This window comes from Bufo gargarizans, chromosome 5 (assembly GCF_014858855.1).
Source record: "Bufo gargarizans isolate SCDJY-AF-19 chromosome 5, ASM1485885v1, whole genome shotgun sequence".
Lineage (NCBI taxonomy): Eukaryota > Metazoa > Chordata > Amphibia > Anura > Bufonidae > Bufo > Bufo gargarizans.
Window position 1 is genome coordinate 124,335,645 of NC_058084.1, and position 23,367 is coordinate 124,359,011.

Sequence of the window (23,367 nt, forward strand, 5' to 3'; positions counted from 1 at the left end):
CCTCCAGCTCCCCCATTTTGCTAGCTAGACTTCTGGCATTTGTGAAAATACATTTTAAATCACTATTACCTGTAAAGCGATTATCCAGGATTTTTTGGTTACCTTGGGTAATTTTGTATGTAACAGGTTCTTGTTACCAGCAGTTCTGTTTTTCATAAATGTATAGTTATGCCCAGTCTTCTCCCTAGTTTCCTTGCTAACCCCAGCCCCCCACTAAATCCCCACTGTCCCCGTCCCCCCAGATCCTAGTTTGAAAGCTCTTCCAGCCGCCTAACCATTTTTTTCCCCCCGGGCAGTTGCTTTCTCCCCATTGAGGTGCACTTCTCGGACATTTATGGAGTACCCACAGAATATGCCTTGAATGTCTGACAGGTGGGACTCTTTTTGTAATTACCATAGGCTTCAGTGCTTGGACCCTTGTAGCCAAGTCAGTGAGGGCCTCGGAGATGAGATGCCCTAAATGTTCCAGAATATTTTTTTTATTTTTTTTTCACCTTTAAATTTGTACAGACTTTGTATAAAACTAGATAGATTTAAAAGCATTAGTGGAAATTGTATATAACAAAACTGCGTCACCATTAAAAACATGTTAATGCCTGCATCGTAGTGCATAGTGACTGTATGATTAGCCTTAAAAAAATAAAATAAAAATTTAAATACAATATCCGTTGTTTTTACTACTTGTCCTTTCATTTCAGTTGATATCCAGGAAGGGATTGAGTCGATCATTGCTTTCTGCCACAAAGAAGTGGTTCACTGGTGGTAAAGTACCAGAGAAAAGTGTTAATGAGCTGAAGAATACCTCAGGCTTATTGTAAGTCTTTCCTGTAAAACTTTTTTAACCTTTTTATTAACACAAAAACTTAGTAGGACTACAATAAAAATGTGTTTCATGTTTATGGCACTTATGCTTAAAGGGGTATTTTGGGTATGAGACGTTATTGCCTGTCCACAGGCTAGGGGATAACTGTTAAAGCGACTGTCACCAGGATCAACCCTATTAAACCAGATATACTGGCTGGTTAGGCTCATCATGCTGATAACTGAAAACTATACCTTTCTTTTGTCTGTATGATAATTAGCTGCAGAGAAATCAGCGGTTTTATTCATATGCAAATTCGAATTTTGAGCACTCAGGGCGGGGCTGAATCCTCTGATTTGTAACACCCCCTGTGCTCTGCACACTTCCCCTCCCACTGATTGACAGGGCTAGACATCAGGCTGAGGGCAGAGCTGTGTGTTAGCATCTACATATCATATACACTATGTACTATAGCTTCACACATTGAGATCAGCTAAAAAGTGAATCCACATATTACTGCTGTATTCACGGGCCCAAAATATGATTATGCAGACCACAGTAATTTGTGCTAGCTTATAAGCACGGGAAAAACATATATCTCTATGTGGTAATGTTGTAGCTTGTTGGTTAAGTAATTGGTTTTGCATGTAGAGATCCCAGGTTTGAATCTTGGGCGAAACGTCAATATTTTTTTCTTCCACATTTATCCCATAAGAAAAGTCTATGTCCTTATCATATGGAGAATAATGATTTTTTTTTAGAAAGCTAATAAATATTACTGCTTTGTTTATACTCATATTTCTCGCCCATATTCATTGTGGGACTCAGGAACCGTGGTATAGCTATGTCCTCTAGGAGGCGTTGACTCTAGGCAAAAGCTGTTAGCCTCTCCCATGGCAGCTATACCCCCTCCAGCCTGGAGAGAGAGCTTCAGTTTTTTCTAGTGTCAATAGGAGGCAAGACTGCAGGGTGGCTCCTTGAAGATTATTTTTTTTTTCTTTTTTTTCTTTTTCAGGTGGGAAACAGTGGTCGCCTAGCCTCCCCCTCTTCTCTCCCTCTTGGTCCGCCACACTGCCTCCTGCCCCACAAGAAGATAAGGTGGACCAGGGCATCCCGCCAGCGGAAGGGTCACCTATGCAAGTCCCTCTTCCAGTGTCCTGCCACTACGGTGCCAGTAACTGAAGAGGTGACCCTGCTGGACACGGAAACGGCACAGATTCGCCTTCCCCCGGACAAGCGCCTGGCTTTACACCGCTTCGTGAGATTTCTTCTCAACTGCAGGCTCCCATCCATTCGCCTCTGCATGAAGATGTTAGGGAAGATGGTCGCCTGTTTTGAGGCGATTCCCTTTGCCTAGTTCCACTCTCGCACGTTCCAGAGAGCGATCCTGTCCATTTGGGACAAATCGTCTGAGAGTCTGGACTGTCCCATTCGCCTCTCTCCTCAGGCGAGGTCGTCCCTCTGTTGGTGGCTGTCGGTTTCAGTTCTGGGAAGGTCCTTCCTTTCAATGTCCTGGACGGTTGTTACCACTGACGCCAGTCTGGAAGGTTGGGGAGGAGTTTTCCCTCCCAGGACAGCCCAAGGCACATGGTCTCGGTTTGAGTCTAAGCTTCCTGTCAATGTCCTGGAGCTCAGGGCGATTCTTCTATCTCTCCGGCACTGGACCCATATCCTAAGGGGTCGCCCGGTTAGAGCCCAGTCGGACAACGCCACGGCGTTGGCGTACATCAACCACCTGGGGAGGGAACGCGCAGCTTCACAGTGATGCCAACATCTTGCGGGGGGCCTCAGCCCACGTACCAGCGATTTCATCAATTTACATCCCGGGTGTGGAGAACTGGACTGCGGACTTCCTCAGCAGGATGACAATAGATCCGGGCGAGTGGTCCCTGCACCCGGAGGTGTTCGAGGTGATCTGTCTGCGTTGGGGTCGCCCGAACGTGGACTTGATGGCTTCAAGACTCAATCGAAAGCTTCCCACCTTTCTCTCCCGAGCAAGAGATCCGGAAGCTTACGGCGTGGACGCCCTGATCTCCCCTTGGCAGGGGTTCTCCCTCCTTTACGTGTTTCCCCCCTCCTACCCAAGGTTCTACGGAAGATCAGGATGGAGGGCATTCCGACGATCCTAGTCGCCCCGGATTGGCCCCTTCGCTCGTGGTTCGCTGACCTCGTTCTCCTTCTAGGAGATGTCCCTTGGTCACTGCCACTCAGAGACAACCTTCTTTCGCAGGGTCCGGTCTTTCATCAGCATTTACGGTCTCTTCGTTTGATGGCGTGGCTATTGAAACCGCCATTCTGACGCGAAGAGGGTTTTCGGCGGATGTCATCCGCACTATGATTCAGGCCAGGAAGCCTGCATCGTCCAGGATCTATTACAGGACCTGGAGGTCCTTCATGGGCTTCTGTGAAAGCCGCAACATCCCCCCACTTCTTTTTTCTCTCCCCACGGTCCTATCCTTTCTACAATCAGGGTTGGACCTTGGTCTAGCCCTTAGTTCTTTGAAGGGTCAGGTGTCGGCACTTTGGATCCTTTTCCAGTGCCCTCTGGCCCCCTTGGGGCCTGTAAAAACCTTCCTTCAGGGAGTGGCACATACGGTTCCTCCGTACCGTCCTCCTTTTACCGCCTTGGGATCTGAATTTAGTCCTCTCAGCGCTCCAGGCTTCTCCCTTTGAGCCCTTGCGGGAGATTTCACTCCGAATCCTGTGCTGGAAGGTACTTTTTTTTCTAAATATCACATCCATCAGACTGGTGTCAAAGTTGGCGGCGCTCTCTTGTAGAGAACCCTTCCTCGTTCTTCATAAGGATAAAGCGGTTCTCCGGCCCGTTCCTTCCTTTCTCCCAAAGGTGGTCACTGACTTCCATATCAACAAAGAAATTGTCCTTCCCTCACTGTGTCCCTCTCCTGCACACCCTAAGGAAAGGGAGTTACACCATTTGGATGTTGTCAGGGCTCTGAAGATTTATTTAGCAGCCTCCAGTTCCTTCCGGCGTACGGACTCCCTTTTTGTCATTCCGGAGGGTTCTCGAAAGTCATTGGCGCTCTCCAAGGTGGCAATCGCACGTTGGATTCGGTCTGCAATTGCTGAAGCATACCGCGCCCGGGGCAGGGTTCCGCCCTTAGGTGTCATGGCTCACTCCACCAGAGCGGTGGGCGCGTCTTGTGCTCGGAGGAATCTCGCTTCGGCCACGCAGTCGTGTAAGGCGGCTACTTGGTCCTCCTTACACACATTCACAAAATTTTACGGTGGATGCTGCCTTGGGCCGCATGGTCTTGCAGACGGCAGTTTCTAAGATGCTTGCTTCCATGGGTCTCTGGACTGCTTTTGGACGTCCCACGGTTCCTGTGTCCCCCAACGAATATGGGCGAGAAAACAAGATTTTTGTAAAACTTACCAGTAAAATCTCTTTCTCGCTCTTCATTGGGAGACACAGCACCCACCCAGTGTTGTTGTTCCGCTATAGTTGCGGCAGTTGCTGGTTAGAACCCCGTCTGGTCTTGCTTCTCCTACTGCTTGTGCACAAACTGATGCTCTCTCTCCAGGCTGGAGGGGGTATAACTGCCATCGGAGGGGCTAACAGCTTTTGCCTAGTGTCAACACCTCCTAGAGGATATAGCTATACCACGGTTCCTGTGTCCCCCATTGAAGAGCGAGAAAGAGATTTTACTGGTAAGTTTTACAAAAATCTCGTTATTGTGTCTGTAAATAAAAAAGGTAATTGGTTTTAGCAAAAAAAAAAACGCTATTCTCAATATAGTAAGTAGGGATGAGCGAACTCGAACTGTATAGTTCGGGTTCGTACCGAATTTTGGGGTGTCCGTGACACGGACCCGAACCCGGACATTTTCGTAAAAGTCCGGGTTCGGGTTCGGTGTTCGTCGCTTTCTTCGCGCTTTTGTGACGCTTTCTTGGCGCTTTTTGAAAGGCTGCAAAGCAGCCAATCAACAAGCGTCATACTACTTGCCCCAAGAGGCCATCACAGCCATGCCTACTATTGGCATGGCTGTGATTGGCCAGAGCACCATGTGACCCAGCCTCTATTTAAGCTGGAGTCACATAGCGCCGCCCGTCACTCTGCTCTGATTAGCGTAGGGAGAGGTTGCGGCTGCGACAGTAGGGCGAGATTAGGCAGATTAACTCCTCCAAAGGACTTGATTAACTGATCGATCTGCAGCTGTGGATCATTGAGCTGCTGATCCTCAATTGCTCACTGTTTTTAGGCTGCACAGACCGTTTGTCAGTCTCATTTTTCTGGGGTGATCGGCGGCCATTTTGTGTCTTGTGGTGCGCCAGCACAAGCTGCGACCAAGTGCATTTAACCCTCAATGGTGTGGTTGTTTTTTGGCTAAAGCCTACATCAGGGTGAAGCTGTCACACCAAGTGCATTTAACCAGCAATAGTCTGTTCATTTTTTGGCCATATACAAAATCAGGGGCAAGCTGCGCCTGTCACCAAGTGCATTTAACCCTCAATGGTGTGGTTGTTTTTTGGCTAAAGCCTACATCAGGGTGAAGCTGTCACACCAAGTGCATTTAACCAGCAATAGTCTGTTCATTTTTTGGCCATATACAAAATCAGGGGCAAGCTGCGCCTGTCACCAAGTGCATTTAACCCTCAATGGTGTGGTTGTTTTTTGGCTAAAGCCTACATCAGGGTGAAGCTGTCACACCAAGTGCATTTAACCAGCAATAGTCTGTTCATTTTTTGGCCATATACAAAATCAGGGGCAAGCTGCGCCTGTCACCAAGTGCATTTAACCCTCAATGGTGTGGTTGTTTTTTGGCTAAAGCCTACATCAGGGTGAAGCTGTCACACCAAGTGCATTTAACCAGCAATAGTCTGTTCATTTTTTGGCCATATCCCAGTCTAATTCTGTCACTAAATCCATACCGGTCACCCAGCGCCTAAATACTAGGCCTCAAATTTATATCCAGCTAAATCTGTCCCTAGTGCTGTAGCTGGGCGAGTTATTTAGTGTCCGTTCAAGCACATTTCTTGTTCTGGGTTGAAATACAATTCTCAATTTAGCAATTTCATAATTTAGTGGTTCCTGCTATATCAGAGCTCTTTGAAATCTATCCCAAAAAGGGTATATAATATTGAAGGTGCACATAGGGTCATTCAGAGTAACTTCACACACACCCGCTACTGTGTATTTCCAAGTCTAATTCTGTCACTAAATCCATACCGGTGACCCAGCGCCTAAATACTAGGCCTCAAATTTAATTCCCTCTAAATCTCTCGTTACCCACCGCTGTACTGTTGTTGCTGGGCAAGATATTTAGTGTCCGTCAAAGCACATTTTTTGTTCTGGGTTGAAGTACAATTCCCAATTTAGCAATTTCATAATTTAGTGGTTTCTGCTATATCAGAGCTATTTGAAATCTATCCCAAAAAGGGTATATAATATTGAAGGTGCACATAGGGTCATTCAGAATAACTTCACACACACCCGCTACTGTGTATTTCCAAGTCTAATTCTGTCACTAAACCCATACCTGTCACCCAGCGCCTAAATACTAGGCCTCAAATTTAAATCCCTCTAAATCTCTCGTTACCGTTGTCCTGTTGTAGCTGGGAAAGTTATTTAGTGCCCGTCAAAGCACATTTTTTGTTCTGGGTTGAAGTACAATTCCCAATTTAGCAATTTCATAATTTAGTGGTTCCTGCTATATCAGAGCTATTTGAAATCTATCCCAAAAAGGGTATATAATATTGAAGGTGCACATAGGGTCATTCAGAATAACTTCACACACACCCGCTACTGTGTATTTCCAAGTCTAATTCTGTCACTAAATCCATACCGGTGACCCAGCGCCTAAATACTAGGCCTCAAATTTAATTCCCTCTAAATCTCTCGTTACCCACCGGTGTACTGTTGTTGCTGGGCAAGATATTTAGTGTCCGTCAAAGCACATTTTTTGTTCTGGGTTGAAGTACAATTCCCAATTTAGCAATTTCATAATTTAGTGGTTTCTGCTATATCAGAGCTATTTGAAATCTATCCCTAAAAGGGTATATAATATTGAAGGTGCACATAGGGTCATTCAGAATAACTTCACACACACCCGCTACTGTGTATTTCCAAGTCTAATTCTGTCACTAAACCCATACCTGTCACCCAGCGCCTAAATACTAGGCCTCAAATTTAAATCCCTCTAAATCTCTCGTTACCGTTGTCCTGTTGTAGCTGGGAAAGTTATTTAGTGCCCGTCAAAGCACATTTTTTGTTCTGGGTTGAAGTACAATTCCCAATTTAGCAATTTCATAATTTAGTGGTTCCTGCTATATCAGAGCTATTTGAAATCTATCCCAAAAAGGGTATATAATATTGAAGGTGCACATTGGGTCATTCAGAATAACTTCACACACACGCTTCTGTGCATTTCCAAGTCTAATTCTGTCACTAAATCCATACCGGTGACCCAGCGCCTAAATACTAGGCCTCAAATTTAATTCCCTCTAAATCTCTCGTTACCCACCGCTGTACTGTTGTTGCTGGGCAAGATATTTAGTGTCCGTCAAAGCACATTTTTTGTTCTGGGTTGAAGTACAATTCCCAATTTAGCAATTTCATAATTTAGTGGTTTCTGCTATATCAGAGCTATTTGAAATCTATCCCTAAAAGGGTATATAATATTGAAGGTGCACATTGGGTCATTCAGAATAACTTCACACACACACGCTTCTGTGCATTTCCAAGTCTAATTCTGTCACTAAATCCATACCGGTCACCCAGCGCCTAAATACTAGGCCTCAAACGCAGCCGCCTGTCTACAGCCAATGTGGACAAGCTGACGTTCATAAAAATGAACCAGGCATGGATCCCACAGGATCTGTCCGTCCCTTGTCCAGATTAGACATTAACTACCTCCCCTTAACCATATATTATTGGACTCCAGGGCACTTCCTCATTCAATCCTATTTTTATTTTCATTTTACCATTATATTGCGAGGCTACCCAAAGTTGAATGAACCTCTCCTCTGTCTGGGTGCCGGGGCCTAAATATATGCCAATGGACTGTTCCAATGTTGGGTGATGTGAAGCCTGATTCTCTGCTATGACATGCAGACTGATTCTCTGCTGACATGAAGCCAGATCCTCTGTTACGGGACCTCTCTCCTCTGCCTGTGTGCTGGGCCTAAATTTATGAAAATGGACTCTTACAGTGGTGGGTGACGTGAAGCCTGATTCTCTGCTATGATATGAAGACTGATTCTCTGCTGACATGAAGCCAGATTGTCTGTTACGGGACCTCTCTCCTCTGCCTGGGTGCTGGGCCTAAATATATGCCAATGGACTGTTGCAGTGGTGGCTGACGTGAAGCCTCATTCTCTGCTATGACATGCAGACTGATTCTCTGCTGACATGAAGCCAGATTGTCTGTTACGGGACCTCTCTCCTCTGCCTGGGTGCTGGGTAGTGTTGAGCGCGAATATTCGAAAAGCAAATTTTTTTCGCGAATATCGCAACTTCGCGATTTCGCGAATATTTCGAATATAGTGCTATATATTCGTAAAAACGAATATTCGTTTTTTGTTTTTTCCCCCCCCCACAAAATTACAGTACACATATAATTGATTGTTTCCCAAAGGTCCAACAGCTCAGATCTTACTCACATTGCCTAGAAAGTGATTGAGGCGCGAATCTTCGTAAGGCGATTTTATTAGCGCACATGCGAATATCGGCACGTCCCAGAACAGAGGCAAAGGGCTTTGCATTCATACATTAGTGAATTGAGTTGCGAATCTTCGTAAGGCGATTTTATTAGCGCACATGCGAATATCGGCACGTCCCAGAACAGAGGCAAAGGGCTTTGCATTCATACATTAGTGAATTGAGTTGCGAATCTTCGTAAGGCGATTTTATTAGCGCACATGCGAATATCTACACTTGTCCCAGAACAGAGGCAAAGGGCTTTGCATTCATACATTAGTGATTGAATTGAGCTGCGAATCTTCGTAAGGCGATTTTATTAACGCAAATGCAAATATCTACACTTGTCCCCAGAACAGAGAGGCAAAGGCCTGTGCATTCATATAGTATAGCACCATATTCGCGAATACGTAGAACTTCGTAAAATTCGATTTACGAATATTCGTATTTTTTATTTTACTTTCCACCTTACAGATTACATTGATCTGTACTCTGTCAACTACTGTCATCACCCCCCACTGTATCTCGATTGATTCCCAAAAGTCTCACATTCCCTAGAAAGTGATTGAGTTGCGAATCTTCGTAAGGCGATTTTATTAGCGCACATGCGAATATCTACACTTGTCCCAGAACAGAGGCAAAGGGCTTTGCATTCATACATTAGTGATTGAATTGAGCTGCGAATCTTCGTAAGGCGATTTTATTAACGCAAATGCAAATATCTACACTTGTCCCCAGAACAGAGAGGCAAAGGCCTGTGCATTCATATAGTATAGCACCATATTCGCGAATACGTAGAACTTCGTAAAATTTGATTAACGAAAATTCGTATTTTTTATTTTACTTTCCACCTTACAGATTACATTGATCTGTACTCTGTCAACTACTGTCATCACCCCCCACTGTATCTCGATTGATTCCCAAAAGTCTCACATTCCCTAGAAAGTGATTGAGGTGCGAATCTTCGTAAGGCGATTTTATTAGCGCACATGCGAATATCTACACTTGTCCCAGAACAGAGGCAAAGGGCATTGCATTCATACATTAGTGATTGAATTGAGTTGCGAATCTTCGTAAGGCGATTTCATTAGCGCACATGTGAATTTTGCATAGCATATGTATTATGCGATGCGAAAATTCGAATTATCGCATATGCGAAATAATAACGAATTTGAATAATCGCGAATATTTTACGAATATTCTTTCGAATATTCACAAAATTTCGCGAATTCGAATATGGGACATGCCGCTCAACACTAGTGCTGGGCCTAAATTTATGACAATGGACTGTTGCAGTGGTGGGTGACGTGAAGCCTGATTCTCTGCTATGACATGCAGACTGATTCTCTGCTGACATGAAGCCAGATTGTCTGTTACGGGACCTCTCTCCTCTGCCTGGGTGCTGGGCCTAAATATATGCCAATGGACTGTTGCAGTGGTGGCTGACGTGAAGCCTCATTCTCTGCTATGACATGCAGACTAATTCTCTGCTGACATGAAGACAGATTCTCTGTTACGGGACCTCTCTCCTCTGCCTGGGTGCCGGGGCCTAAATATCTGAGAATGGACTGTTCCAGTGGTGGGTGACGGGAAGCCAGATTCTCTGCTATGGAACCTCTCTCCAATTGATTTTGGTTAATTTTTATTTATTTAATTTTTATTTTTATTCATTTCCCTATCCACATTTGTTTGCAGGGGATTTACCTACATGTTGCTGCCTTTTGCAGCCCTCTAGCTCTTTCCTGGGCTGTTTTACAGCCTTTTTAGTGCCGAAAAGTTCGGGTCCCCATTGACTTCAATGGGGTTCGGGTTCGGGACGAAGTTCGGATCGGGTTCGGATCCCGAACCCGAACATTTCCGGGATGTTCGGCCGAACTTCTCGAACCCGAACATCCAGGTGTTCGCTCAACTCTAATAGTAAGGCCTTATTATATGGTTATATAGCATTTATTATAGTATATCCTTTTAATATGGTTTTTAAAAACAAAACCATAAAAATAACAGAAAATACCATATTTTTCACTCCATAAGGCCTCATGCACATGACCGTTGTGTGCATCCGTGGCCATTGTGCCGTTTTCAGGGGTTTTTTTTGCGGACCCATTGACTTTCAATGGGTCAGTGGAAAAATCGTAAAATGCACCGTTTGGCAGCCGCATACGTGATCCGTGTTTCCTGGCCGTGAAAAAAATATGACCAACGGTTCACGGACCCATTCAAGTCAATGGGTCCGTGAAAAATCATGGATGCACACAAGATTGTCATCCGCGTCCGTGATCCGTGTCTGTGATCAGTGTCCGTTTTTTCCTATCATTTCAATGGCAAACTTGACTTAGATTTTATTTTTATTTTTCATGTCCGTGGATCCTCCAAAAATCAAGGAAGACCCATGGACGAAAAAACGGTCACGGATCACGGACCTACGGACCCCGTTTTTGCGGACCGTGAAAAAATACTGTCGTGTGCATGTCCCCGTCTTATGGGGTGAATACTAATGAGCACTTACATTATGGAAGCATTAATTAGTACTGAAGGACCAGGAAGCGGTGAAGGCTCTGTACTCATCACTTCCTGGTCCTCGGCTGTCGGCTGTGCACAGCATGAGGGCGCTCTTTGACCTCACACTGTGCGTGTCAAGTCACAGCACAGCCGACGACATGAGGAAGAAATATTTTGGCAGTGAGGAGCGGCGGCGTCTGGAGTAGGAGAGGTACGTGTTATTTATTTTTACTTTATTTTTATTTTATGTGATATGAGGCATAGGGGGCTGATGAGAGGTATGGGGGGGTTCATCTGAGGTCTGAATGGGGGATCTTATTTATTTTGGGGCTCTTATCTCATGTCCAATTGGGTGTTATTCGCATTGAGGTCAGAGCTGAGGTCTGGTGGTCTGATCCGAGGTCTTATTGGGGTCTTATTAACATTGGGGGTCTAATCTGAGGTCTAATCAAAAAATGTTTCTCTCTTATTGTCCTCCTCTAAAACCTATGTGCGTCCTATAGGGTGAAAAATATGGTATATCTCTTCTGAGATTTGAACCTAGGATTTCTACAAACAGGGTAAACCACCATTCCACTAAGCTATAGCATTACCACATTGAGATGCATTGTTTTTCTATGCTTAGTAGCTAATAATAATAAAAATAATAATAATAATAATTATTATTATTATCACATATTACTGGTGTCTGTATAATCATATTTTGTGCCCGTGAATACAGCAGTAATATTAGCTTTCTGAGCAGATCTCAAAGTGGTGAAGCTATAGTACATAGTGTGTATGATATGTAGACGCTAGCACACAGCTTTGCCCTCAGCCTGATGTCCAGCCCTGTCAATCAAGTGGAGAGGGGAGTGTGCAGAACACAGGGGGTGTTACATAGCATTACTCAGATGATTCAGCCCCACCTCCTAGTTCTCCAATTAATCGTATTTATTTATTTATTTATTTTATGCACTTATATAGCACTGACATATTCCGCAGCGCTTTACAGACATTAGCATCCAACTGTCCCCAGTGGGGCTCACAATCTAAGGTCCCTATCAGTATGTCTGGAGTGTGGGAGGAAACCGGAGTACCCCAAGGAAACCCACGCAAACGCTGGGGGAACATACAATCTCCATGCAGATGTTGTCTTTGGTCAGATTCAAACCCAGGACCCCAGCGCTGCAAGGCACCAGTGCTAACCATAGGGCTGATCCTGGTGACAGATCTTCTTTAAATCTGTGGGAGTCCTACTGCTGGAACCTCCACAGATCATGAGAATGGGGACCCCATGAAGGCCCTTCCTTCATCCTTTTGTATAGGTTTTCAGTATAAGATAACTGATGGTCCAATTTGCAGTATTCTCACAAATCAAAATAAAGGGGTTACGTTGCTCCTACAAGTGTCAGATCCCATTACTGTGGTTCAGCCTTTGTACACAAAATAGTACATTATGTTTTAAGTAGAGCAGTCTGTACAGTAATCTGCATAACCCCAGACCTATTAGTCACAGCTGTAATGTGACATGGTCGTGTGATCTCTGTATGGAACGCTCAGACAGAAAGTCTCTATCCTGTTAACCCTTTAAGTGTACATGCACACGTTCAGGATTCGTGTGCGGAGAATCTACACTGAAATCTGCAGGTGTTCGCAGGCAAATCCGTGCGGTCAATCCCCATTAATTGGTGCGGATTTGCATGTAGATTTGTTGCAGATTTTCTGCATGCGGATTTTACTAAGTGAATGAAGAAAATCCGTTCAGGAAAAATAAAATAAATTGACATGCTGCGGTTTTTAAAATCCGCACTGCCGGTCAAAATCCACGGGGAAAAAATCGTGTGCATTGAGAATTTCAAATTCTCATACAATACAATGTACATGACCTACGGTGCGGATTTTCTGCACGCAATCCTGATCATGTGCATTTACCCTAAATCCTATGTTCAGATTTCCAGCTTACCTTCACAGCACATTCATCTGAAGTCAATAAATCGGACATCTTGGACTCAACATGCCTGATCTTTCTGTTCATACATACATGTATGGTTGGCTGATCAGAGAATGCATATGGGTGGGGGTCAGAAGGAATAGCTGACTGTCAAGGGAGCATTCATCTGACTGCTATGTAATGTGGAAGTCCATCCTTCTATTCCTGTACCACACATAATCACAAATGTCAAGGTTCCAGCAACATCCTTGACATGTGATTCGATATTGTGTAAATTTTAATTTGGCAAACTGTACGCTATATACTACCAACCATTTTGCTCCAGCTACGTTGCTATATTACAAGGAAATAAGCAAATTTGGACCTTATTATTCTTGATGTTAGGACACCTGTCAGTCTGATAGCATGTCAGATTCACATCACAAAACCCCCCACCATTGACATGGTTTTGTAAAGGCTCTTTCACACGAGCGTGTCCCTTGCGGGAATCGCTCTTCATGTGAGAGTTGGATCATACGTTCAGGACTTGGGAAACACACCGTATTATCATGATTAATAATGCTGTGTTCTTCTGCCTGACCTTCTACAGAATTAAAGTGACATAAAGCTGTCAGTATGATTCCGTTACATATAAATAATTTTAAAAAAACAATACGTTGCCACAAATCCTTGCCGCTGCAGGTCCTAAATGCGATGTAACATGCGGAATATGATACTTCAGTAGAGCTGATCTGTCCGTCTGTAGAGATGGAAGAACAGGAACGCCAGAGAGGATTTCACACCAGCTCAGCCAAGCCCAAATGAAGCAATCAACCGATTGATAGCTTCATTTGGGTTTGGCTGAGCTGGTGTGAGATCCTCTCTGGTGTTCCTGTTCTTCCATCTCTACAGACGGACAGATCAGCTCTACTGAAGTATCATATTACGCATGTCAATACAAGTCTATGGAGAGGGGGAGGAGTGAGCAGGAGTGGAACGAGACACACAGACGAAGAGATTCCACTGCTACATAGGATATAACCATACAGGGTAAGAGAAAATAAGAGGAATAGAAGACTCTATATTTGTTTGATGTGCCTGTATTCCACCTGCCTTTGTGAGTATATCAGCACAGAGTGTGAGCCAATATTAACTGCAGTGCTTTACTATTGGTGCTGGAGGTGGAGGAGGATATCTATCTAATCTGGTGTTTTGCCTGTACACATATAATTAGATGTTTCTAAATATCAAGAAATCGCGCGGTCCTACAGAAATGCATAATGATTCCGTTACAGAAAGGTCAGACAGAGGCACACAGCTCTATCAATCATGATATTGCTGTGCGCTTCCCAAGTCCCTCTCTCACACGGAGCGTGATTTCCACTCTCGTGTGTGAGAGCCCTAATGCATCCTGAACGTGTTGAGTTCAATTAAATAATTTATTTATTTTGGTCCATCTATAAAAAAGTGAAAATTGCTCATAATTCAGAAAATAGTCATTATTACAGAGCCTTTCGATGTCTAAAGCTTATGTAGATTGATATTGCTTTTAACCAAGTTAGGGGTTGTGCCATAAACTACCAGTACTTTTCACACGAGCGGATGCCATGTGTGTCATCCGTTCCGTTAATGACAGCCAAGACCCGATGCAGACTGCAGAGGCACGGAGCAGTAACATGATTGATAATGCTCCGTGCCTCTCTCTGATCTCTTTACTACAAAATCACAGTGAGATAAAGTTGTCACTGTGATTTCGTAGTAAAGAGATCACAGAGAGGCACGGAGCATTATCAGTCATGTTAATGATCCGTGCTTCTGCAGTTCGAATCGGGTCTTGGCTGTCATTAACGCATTGCATCCGCTCGTGTGAAACAGCCCCAAGGGTCCATTCACACGTCCGCAGTGTATTGTGGGTCCACAAAACACTGGACTGGCACCCCAATAGAAATGCCTATTCTTGTCCGAAGCTGCGGGAAAGAATAGGACATGTTCTATTTTTTTTTTGCGGGGCCGCGGACCCGAAATGCGGACAGCACACTGTATGCTGTCCGCATCTTTTCCGTCCTCATTGAAAATGAATGGGTCATAATTGCGGAATAGATCCGGACCCAAAGTGCGGACGTGTGAATAGACCCTTAAGTGTATTTTCATCAGTTGCTTTAGCTCCAATTCCTCCTTGGATATTTTTTTATTTTTATTTTTTCCAAATTTACCTAGTTTTTAGTTTTCTCGTATCCCCCATGCTTGAATTCTACTTCCTGGTTTGTCATGCGACTGCTGTCCTATCATGCCTTAGGGCAGTGAAATGTATCCTGACATCAGCAGATCATATGATGCTAATCGGGCCCCTTGTTCTTACCAATGAGGCTTCCTAAGTCCTACATTACAAGGCTCCAAGGCAGGACGTAGCCAAACGCAACTGACAATGGAGACTTATTTGTCACTTGATGCAGTGGTAGGCTAAAAGCTTTTGAAATAGGCAGTTTTGATAAATGGTGGTATTTGGGGAAAGTGATATAACAGCGATATCTGTTGGATGGGATACGTAATTATTACTGGTACAACCCTTTTAATGTTGATGTAATGATTTTAGAGTTGTGTTCTATCTGTGTTTTAGGTATCCCCCAGAGGCTCCTGAGCTCCAGATTAGGAAGATGGCTGACCTGTGTTTTTTGGTTCAGCATTATGACTTGGCATACAGTTGCTATCACACTGCCAAAAAGGACTTCCTGAATGACCAAGCGATGCTTTACGCTGCTGGGGCCCTGGTATGCATCGCATTACATATTGTATCTAATTGTGTTGTTCTACTTTTATTTGGTATCATAAAATTGCTCTTGTATTGGAACGCTCCGTCCAATTAAAGTGAATGGGACGGTTTCTTGTAATTACACCTGCTCACTGCCATAATGTCGATGGCGAGCAGGTAAGCAATGAAGGCTGCGCTGGCACGGTATGTGGCCTTCTCTTTCAACCAGCTGATCGGCGAGGGTCCTGGGTGTTGGACCCCTGCTGATCTGATATAGATGACCTATCCTGAGGATTTTTTTTTTTCTCTAGACCAATAGAGTTAGGTTTAAGGATGAGGCTAATTTATCAAACAACATATAACTTTTGATAAATGTGGAATAAATTATGCCAACACAAACTCGAGGAAAGCTTACTGCAGATATCCCCATCATGATAAATTCCCCCTTTAGCTTCTCTTGTCTTGGGCCCTGTTCACACGGTGCCTTCCCACACCACAGTTTTTACACAGATCCTACACTAAAAAGCCGTCTGCAGTCTTGTGGAAATCCATCTCCCATGGTTTTCAGCGGGAGGCCATGCTGCCATTCGTGCAGCTGGCTGTTTAAAACCACACTTGTGCCAGGAAAGGACATGTCCAGACTTGTGTAGCTGGAAACTGCAGCAAGTGTCCATTTGCCACATTGAATTAGGCTAACCCGCGCCTAGGTCCGTGGCACCGAAATGTAAAAATCTGGTACTGCCACGGAATATGTGGCAGATTTTGCCTTTGCAAAATCTGCCACGTGAACATGGCCTTAGAAGGAATCTGTCACACAATATTTAAAGGGATTTTGGGCGATTTTTTTTTTTTTTTTTTTTAAACTGCTTAGTAAGATAAAGATAAATAAAAATGAGCATACTCCACTAAATGATCCCCCACCTCTCCATTCCAAGAAAATCGTCCCCTCTACTTCCTGCTGCACGGATACCGGCCACATTTGTGGAAAGGAAGGTCCGGCCCATAGAACAGTCCTGTCCCTGCCTGTAATGCGGACAAGAATAGGACATGTTCTATATTTTTGCAGATGACATGGAACAAACATATGGATGCGGAGAGCAGTGCTTGCCTCATGTTTTTCTATGTTTCTATGATTGAAGCGAGTCTGCATCTGATTGGATGCAGACCAAAAATACATGAGCCCTTAAAGGGCTTCTGTCACCCCACTAAACCGTTTTTTTTTTTTTTTTTTGTTTACTTATAATCCCTATACTGCGATTTATGCCTACATAATCTAATTAATCATTTTGGTCCAGTAGATTTTGTTTAAAACGTGCTTTTAAAATATGCAAATCGCCTTGCTACCAGCAAGTAGGGCGGCTACTTGCTGGTAGCAGCCGCATCCTCCGATCCTAAAGACGCCCCCTCCGCATGTTGATTGACAGGGCCAGGGAACAGGATCGTCCTCTGCTGGCCCTGTCTGCTATCAAGAACTCGCGCCTGCGCCTTAACGGTAGTCAGTCGGCGCAGGCGCACTGAGAGGCGGCCGCTCCATACTCAATGCGCCTGCGCCGATGACGTCACATCTACACCCGGCGCAGGCGCATTGAGGATGGAGCGGCCGAGCGAGCGGCCGCCTCTCAGTGCGCCTGCGCCGATTGAAGACAGGTACGGCGCAGGCGCAAGATTTTGAATGCACACATGTCTGCTATCAAGAACTCGCGCCGTAAAGGTATACAGTCGGCGCAGGCGCACTGAGAGGCGGCCGCTCCATCCTCAATGCGCCTGCGCCGGGTGTAGATCTGACGTCATCGGTGCAGGCGCATTGAGTATGGAGCGGCCGCCTCTCAGTGCGCCTGCACCGACTGAATACCGTTACGGCGCAGGCGCAAGTTCTTGATAGCAGACAGGGCCAGCAGAGGACGATCCCGTTCCCTGGCCCTGTCAATCAACATGCGGAGGGGGCGTCATTATGAGAGGAGGATGTGGCTGCTACCAGCAAGTAGCCGCCCTACTTGCTGGTAGACAGGTAATTTGCATTTCTCGCTAGTATCATTGGGGGACACAGACCGTGGGTATAGCTGCTTGCTGCCACTAGGAGGCGACACTAGGCTAAGAAGTGATAACTCCTCCCCTGCAGGCTATACCCCCTCCAGCCTGGAGAGAGCATATCAGTTTTTAGCTTAGTGTCGTAGGAGGCAGACCTCCCTGCTTTTGCAGGGCGGCTTACTTTTATTATTTTATCTTTTTCCTTTTTTAGGTTTGGGGAAACAGAGTCGCCTAGCCACTCTGTCTACCCCGGGAGCAAGGCCGGTGTCGGAATCCCTCACCGCTCGCCCTCCCCAAGAAACGAAAGTGGACCAGGGCAGCCCAGCTCCCCTGCTTCCCGCCAGCCAAGGGGTCACCTGAATCCGGCGAGACCCTCCGCCATCCCAGTCTCCTGCCACTTCGTGTGCCAGCGGCTGAAGAGGTGGCCCTGCTGGTACTCTGAGAAAGGGTGAAGAGAAGGGGATGAAGATGGGGTGAGTAGTCCGCATTGGGTAAGTACCTCGGCCCTTCCCCTTCCCCCCGGTCACCTCAGCATAAGATGGAGGACCTTTTTTCCTCAGGTGAGCCATTCCTGGTGAGGGCCCCACATTACCTCAGGCCCCAATGTAAGTTTGGGCTTCTGTCCAGACGGGGGGCCTGGGTTCTCCTCAGATTCCGTCCAGCAGCCGGCACTGGTCCAGTTGTACGGCCTGCGGGGTGAGCTCCCGCGGCCGGTGTTCGGCCAGGGCGCTTGCAGTGCGCCGCTCCGGTCACTCCACTTCCCGGCCGGCTATTCGTTCGGCCGGCGCTAAAAATTTAGGCCCCGGCTCCTCTTCGGGCCTACCGGGACTCAGCCCGTGCAGCTTTTAGCGGCACGGGATGGGTTCCCGCAGCGAGAGGGGACTCACCCCCTCCAGATCAGTGGGCAGACATCGGCGCTGCTCTTCAGGCCCGCTGTGGTAACCGGCCGGCAGTACCGCCCGGTCGGCTGTGCGCCAAACTTTATGTCCCGGCCTTGCGGCCTACTAGGCCGCAACTTTCATTCCAGTTATGGAGGGGGCGGGTTCGTCCTTTAGGCGCGGATTCTCCCCGACTAGCTGTCGCTCCTCCCCCAGGTGCCCGCTGAGCTCCGCTCCCGGTCCTCTGAGCTGGGTTAACCCTTTGTGGCAAGTCGTTTGTTTGCAGCTGGCTCTGCATTATTCGGTGTCCCCTTCTGCAGGCCAATTACCTTAGATTAGGAAGTTAACCCTAACCCCTGCCTGCCGGCATGTCCACCCTGGTGGTAGGGTATGGGGCTGGGCCCATGTCCTATGGACAGGGGAGGATTGCTCACAGTTTCCTAATCCGCCCTCCGGGGCTGTTTGGTTGAGAATGCACACAGGAAGAATTCTCAGACCACCCTTCTGGGTCGTCTGGTGTATAGGCCACCACATGTGAAACCCAGGGGAACACATCTTCCCAATCCGCCATAAGGGCTGTTTGGTTTATAATGCTCCACCTGCACAAATACAGGGGAGCACATCTGAAGGATTCCCAATCCGCCCGCTGGGCCGTTGGTTGATGATACTCCACCTGCACAACTACAGGGGAGCACACCTGAAGGATTCCCAATCTGCCCGCTGAGGCCGTTTTGGTTTATAATGCTCCACCTGCACAAATACAGGGGAGCACATCTGAAGGATTCCCAATCCGCCCGCTGGGCCGTTTGATTGATAAGACTCCACCTGCCCAAATACAGGGGAGCACATCTGCAGGATTCCCAATCCGCCCGCTGGGCCGTTTGGTTGATAATACTCCACCTACACAACTACAGGGGAGCACATCTGAAGGATTCCCAATCCGCCCGCTGGGCCGTTTGGTTGATAATACTCCACCTGTACAAATCCAGGGGAGCACATCTGAGGATTCCCAATCCGCCCGCTGAGGCAGTTTGGTTGATAATACTCCACCTGCACGGATCCGGGGGAGCACATCTGAAGGATTCCCAATCCGCCCTACGGGGCTGTTTGGTTGATAATGCTCCACCTGCACGGATCCGGGGGAGCACATTTGCAGGATTCCCAATCCACCCTATGGGGCCGTTTGGTTGATGATGCTCCACCTGCACAAAGCCAGGGGAGCACAGCTGCTGGATTCCCAATCCACCCCTCTTGGGTCATTTGGTTGTTAACCCACATGCGCAATCCAATGGAGGACCTCGGGCAGTTCCCAATCCACCCTCCTGGATTGTGGGTGGGTTGGTTGAGTGCCGCCCACACAATCCTGTGAGCGGTCAGATAGGGATGCTGATTCCACCTCCTGGGTGTTTTGATGGTTATATCACTGCCGTCACAGCCTACAACTGCCGTGGCTGGATGATCAGGGGTAGAGCTGCGCACGAGCAGGACATTCCTCCTCGGTCTCCTCCGCACCTCCACCCTTCCTCTTTAGGGGGATATTCAGAACCCTCCCTTCTGACAGGGGTTGGTTCTGAGCGAACAGGGAACAGTTCTGCGGACTCTGATATGAATCTTCTAGACTGCATCCATGCTACCGGCAGTACTGATTGTCTGCATTGCCCCTTCCTTAGGCGGCATTTGCATTGCTACTGGATACAGTCCTTACCCTTCGTATTCCCTTCTTCCACAGGTGGACTGACGGCACTTGCACGGGTCAGTGCCAGCCATTCGCGTCTCCCCTTTCGGTTGTTATCGGATTGCTGTTCCACTGGGTACAGTACTGGCGTTACGCATTAGCCTCTCTCATAGGAGGCGTTATGGCTTTATCGCGGGTGGCAATGTTTGCTGTAAGTATTACCACCTTGCTTAGGTGGAGGAATTCTCTACCCACCGGGTACGGGACTATTCATATGCATTATCCTCTTCCATAGGGGTGTAATTCTCTGCCATTGGGGTCATTTCCTACTGGGTGCGTTACCCCCTGCCATAGATTAGGTACTTGCGCTAACTCAGGATACAGTACTCCCTATATATTTTTCTCCCCTTCATAGGTGGAGTGGTTGCACTTCCATTGAGTGTAGTGCTTACAGTACGTGTTACCCCCTCCATGGAGGGGGTTATTACACTACCGTTGGATGCGGTTCTGATCATCTCCCTACCTCCCTTCCTTGACGGAGGATCGCGCTACCACTGAATACTATTCAACAGTCGTGGCATTACCCCCTTCTACATCTAACAGGAAATCACTGAGCATCTGTGCATGCGTTAATTCAACTAAGCCTGCGCACTAGATGCCTTGGCTTCCTTCACGGGTGGGCCGCGGCAACAGTCGTTGCCATTGGTGCCTGGTACTCTTCGTCTAGAGGTATATGGATACTGGGACTGCTCCCATACTGTATCCTTCCGTCTCTTCTGGTGCTGGTTGTTGGCGCAGATAGGTCGTTCTTTGTTCTCTTAGGGGAGTCGCTCAGCAACTCTTCAGGTGCCCTAGATTCCCATCCCTATGGGCCTCCACCGTTCAGGTCGGTCAGAAATTGGTCCTCTACAGCGTGCGGGTGCACGCCATTGTACAAATGTTGGGATTACGACCCAGCGAGGCCAAGGTTGCACTGACTCTGTATTCTGGGCCACCACTATTCCTCATTAGGTGAGGGTGTTTTGCTGGCGTTCTGCATGGACTACTACAGCGTGTTCTCTAAGTCAGGATGGCCGAGTGGTCTAATGTGCCGGACTCCAGAGTTAATATCTTCCGTGTGTGGGGTGTTCGGGTCTCCAAATGGAGGCGTGGGTTCAGATCCCACTTCGGACAAAACAGCAAGGGTAGTTTTCACAAGGGCCGGAGATCGAACACATGGCAGTGGGTCAGCCCCCTCAGATAGGGGTTCTACCCTGACACTGCTTCGGCGGTTGCTCTGGTTTTGCCCCCTTTTTAGATGGAGTGCCTCATGATGGCTCTGGTTGACTGAGATACCTTGGTTCCATGCTACTTCTGGGTGTCCTTAGGCCTCTTCCTCAGTTTTACGCTGGGAGGGGCAGGCTGTAGCTATTAACTGTACAAGGGGTATTTACATCTCCACTACATGCTAGGGTTCCTACTGAAATTCCTATTGCACGGTTCCTTCGTCAGACGGCGGTTTCTTCTGACTTTGGGATTGGTATCCTGTACGGGGTAGCCTCCTCCTCAGCTGGAGTGTGGCCTTTGCGTTACTCTGGCAGGCTTCCTTTGTATGGGCTCCTCCTCAGGGGTGTATTTCATTACCAAGAGATCTGTACAGTGCCAGTCCCTGATGGCAATGGGCTTCGCCCTGACCTCTTCATGGTCTTCGTTACTGTTAACTGTCCGTTGCTCTGACAACTATTGTTCTTGTGTCGTCAACTTGGGTTTGGCACTGGCGTCAATGCCATGGCTGTCAGCACCTTACTTGGGCGCGCTCGACTGGATAGCTTAGTCCCTGTGGCACTCGTCTACCACTACGGGGATACCTTCCTTCAGATATGTTTAATTAGTCCCTGTGGCACTCGTCTACCACTACAGTGATTCCTGCCTTCAGTTAGGATTACTTCTGTGTCACATCAAGCGATGGTGGTCATTCCTTTCTCTGCTCCTTCCGGGGGCGGACTACGGTCCCCCCAAGCCAGGCTGAGCGGGTGACCGTCACACCTTGTCACCTCTGGTAGGGATTTCGTTCCTTGAACGGAACACCCCTATTTTTCTTTCCTGTCCTTCCTCTAGCTGGATTGCCGACCACCTTTCCCTTCGGTCTCCTCGACCGGTGGCAATGGGTTGTATAGCTAATGGAATCCGGGACCTATTTTTTTATTTTTTTTTTATTTTTTTTCCCATGGAGAGTATTCTCTTATCTTGGTCCCTGCCCGGAAGTCCATATATGTCAATTATGGGGTTTTTCCATTACCGGTTCCCTTTAACCAGAGGAGGATCCTGCGAACCTGGATTTTGGTTCCGCTTCCACAGTTGTGGTCAACAACCGGCTTCGCCCCGACGATCGGTAGATCGCTGGAGGCGTTTCAGGAACAAACAAGCCCCCCCTCTGGGACTTCTTCTTATTGTACGTCCATTTGTCCTTTGGCATTTGCATCAGGCAGTGCTCTGCCAGAATTTTCTTCTGGCGGAAGGTCGCCGCTTTCCGGGTCATCTCGGACATGGTTTTCTCTTCTTTCTCCCTCGTATTTGAGGGCGGACTCTCCATCTGCCATCCATTTTGGCCTCGGAGATTTGCTGGTCCATATCTGGCGCGTTCCGCTGTATGGGTTTTCTGCCTGTTTTTCTTGGAGGTCCTTGTCATAGCTGGCGTCTTCCAACGGGATGCTTTTTTTCCTGGGATGTCTGGCGGTCGGTTGCTTCGTAGCGGAGTGATGGCCTGGCCGACCAGCGGTCGTCATTTCTAGGGTTCATCTACTCCAGACATCGCTTCTAGAGGGCAGCGTCTTGGTCTTCCGGCAAGTTCGCCGAGTTTTCGGGGGGCTTTTCTAGACATCAACTGTTGCTGCTCCAGGCAGCAAGATCTTGCAGACTGCAGCGGATGACGCATCCTTGAGGGCGTTTTTTCCCCAGGGGCGTGTGATTTGTTTCCCTCCCCGTGGACTGCTTTAGGACGTCCCACGGTCTGTGTCCCCCAATGATACTAGCGAGAAAACGAGATTTTTGTGAACTCACCTGTAAAATCTCTTTCTCGCGTAGTTCATTGGGGGACACAGCTCCCACCCAGTGTTCTGTTTGCCGCACATATTGGCGGTTGGTGGGCCAGTATGGTCCTCAGTTCTGGTTCATCCGACTGATGTTGT

The 23,367-nt window shown here is 47.1% G+C and overlaps 1 protein-coding gene across 2 annotated transcripts in view; it reads left to right on the forward strand.

The window, feature by feature from the left end:
• TRAPPC8 (trafficking protein particle complex subunit 8) overlaps nt 1-23,367 on the forward strand; it is a 145,512-nt gene that overhangs the window by 41,114 nt on the left and 81,031 nt on the right. For both annotated transcript variants that reach the window (XM_044292762.1, XM_044292763.1), the window contains 2 exons: nt 699-814; nt 15,488-15,638. In XM_044292762.1, the coding sequence (XP_044148697.1) occupies nt 699-814; nt 15,488-15,638 (267 nt within the window). The remainder of the gene's footprint in view (nt 1-698; nt 815-15,487; nt 15,639-23,367) is intronic.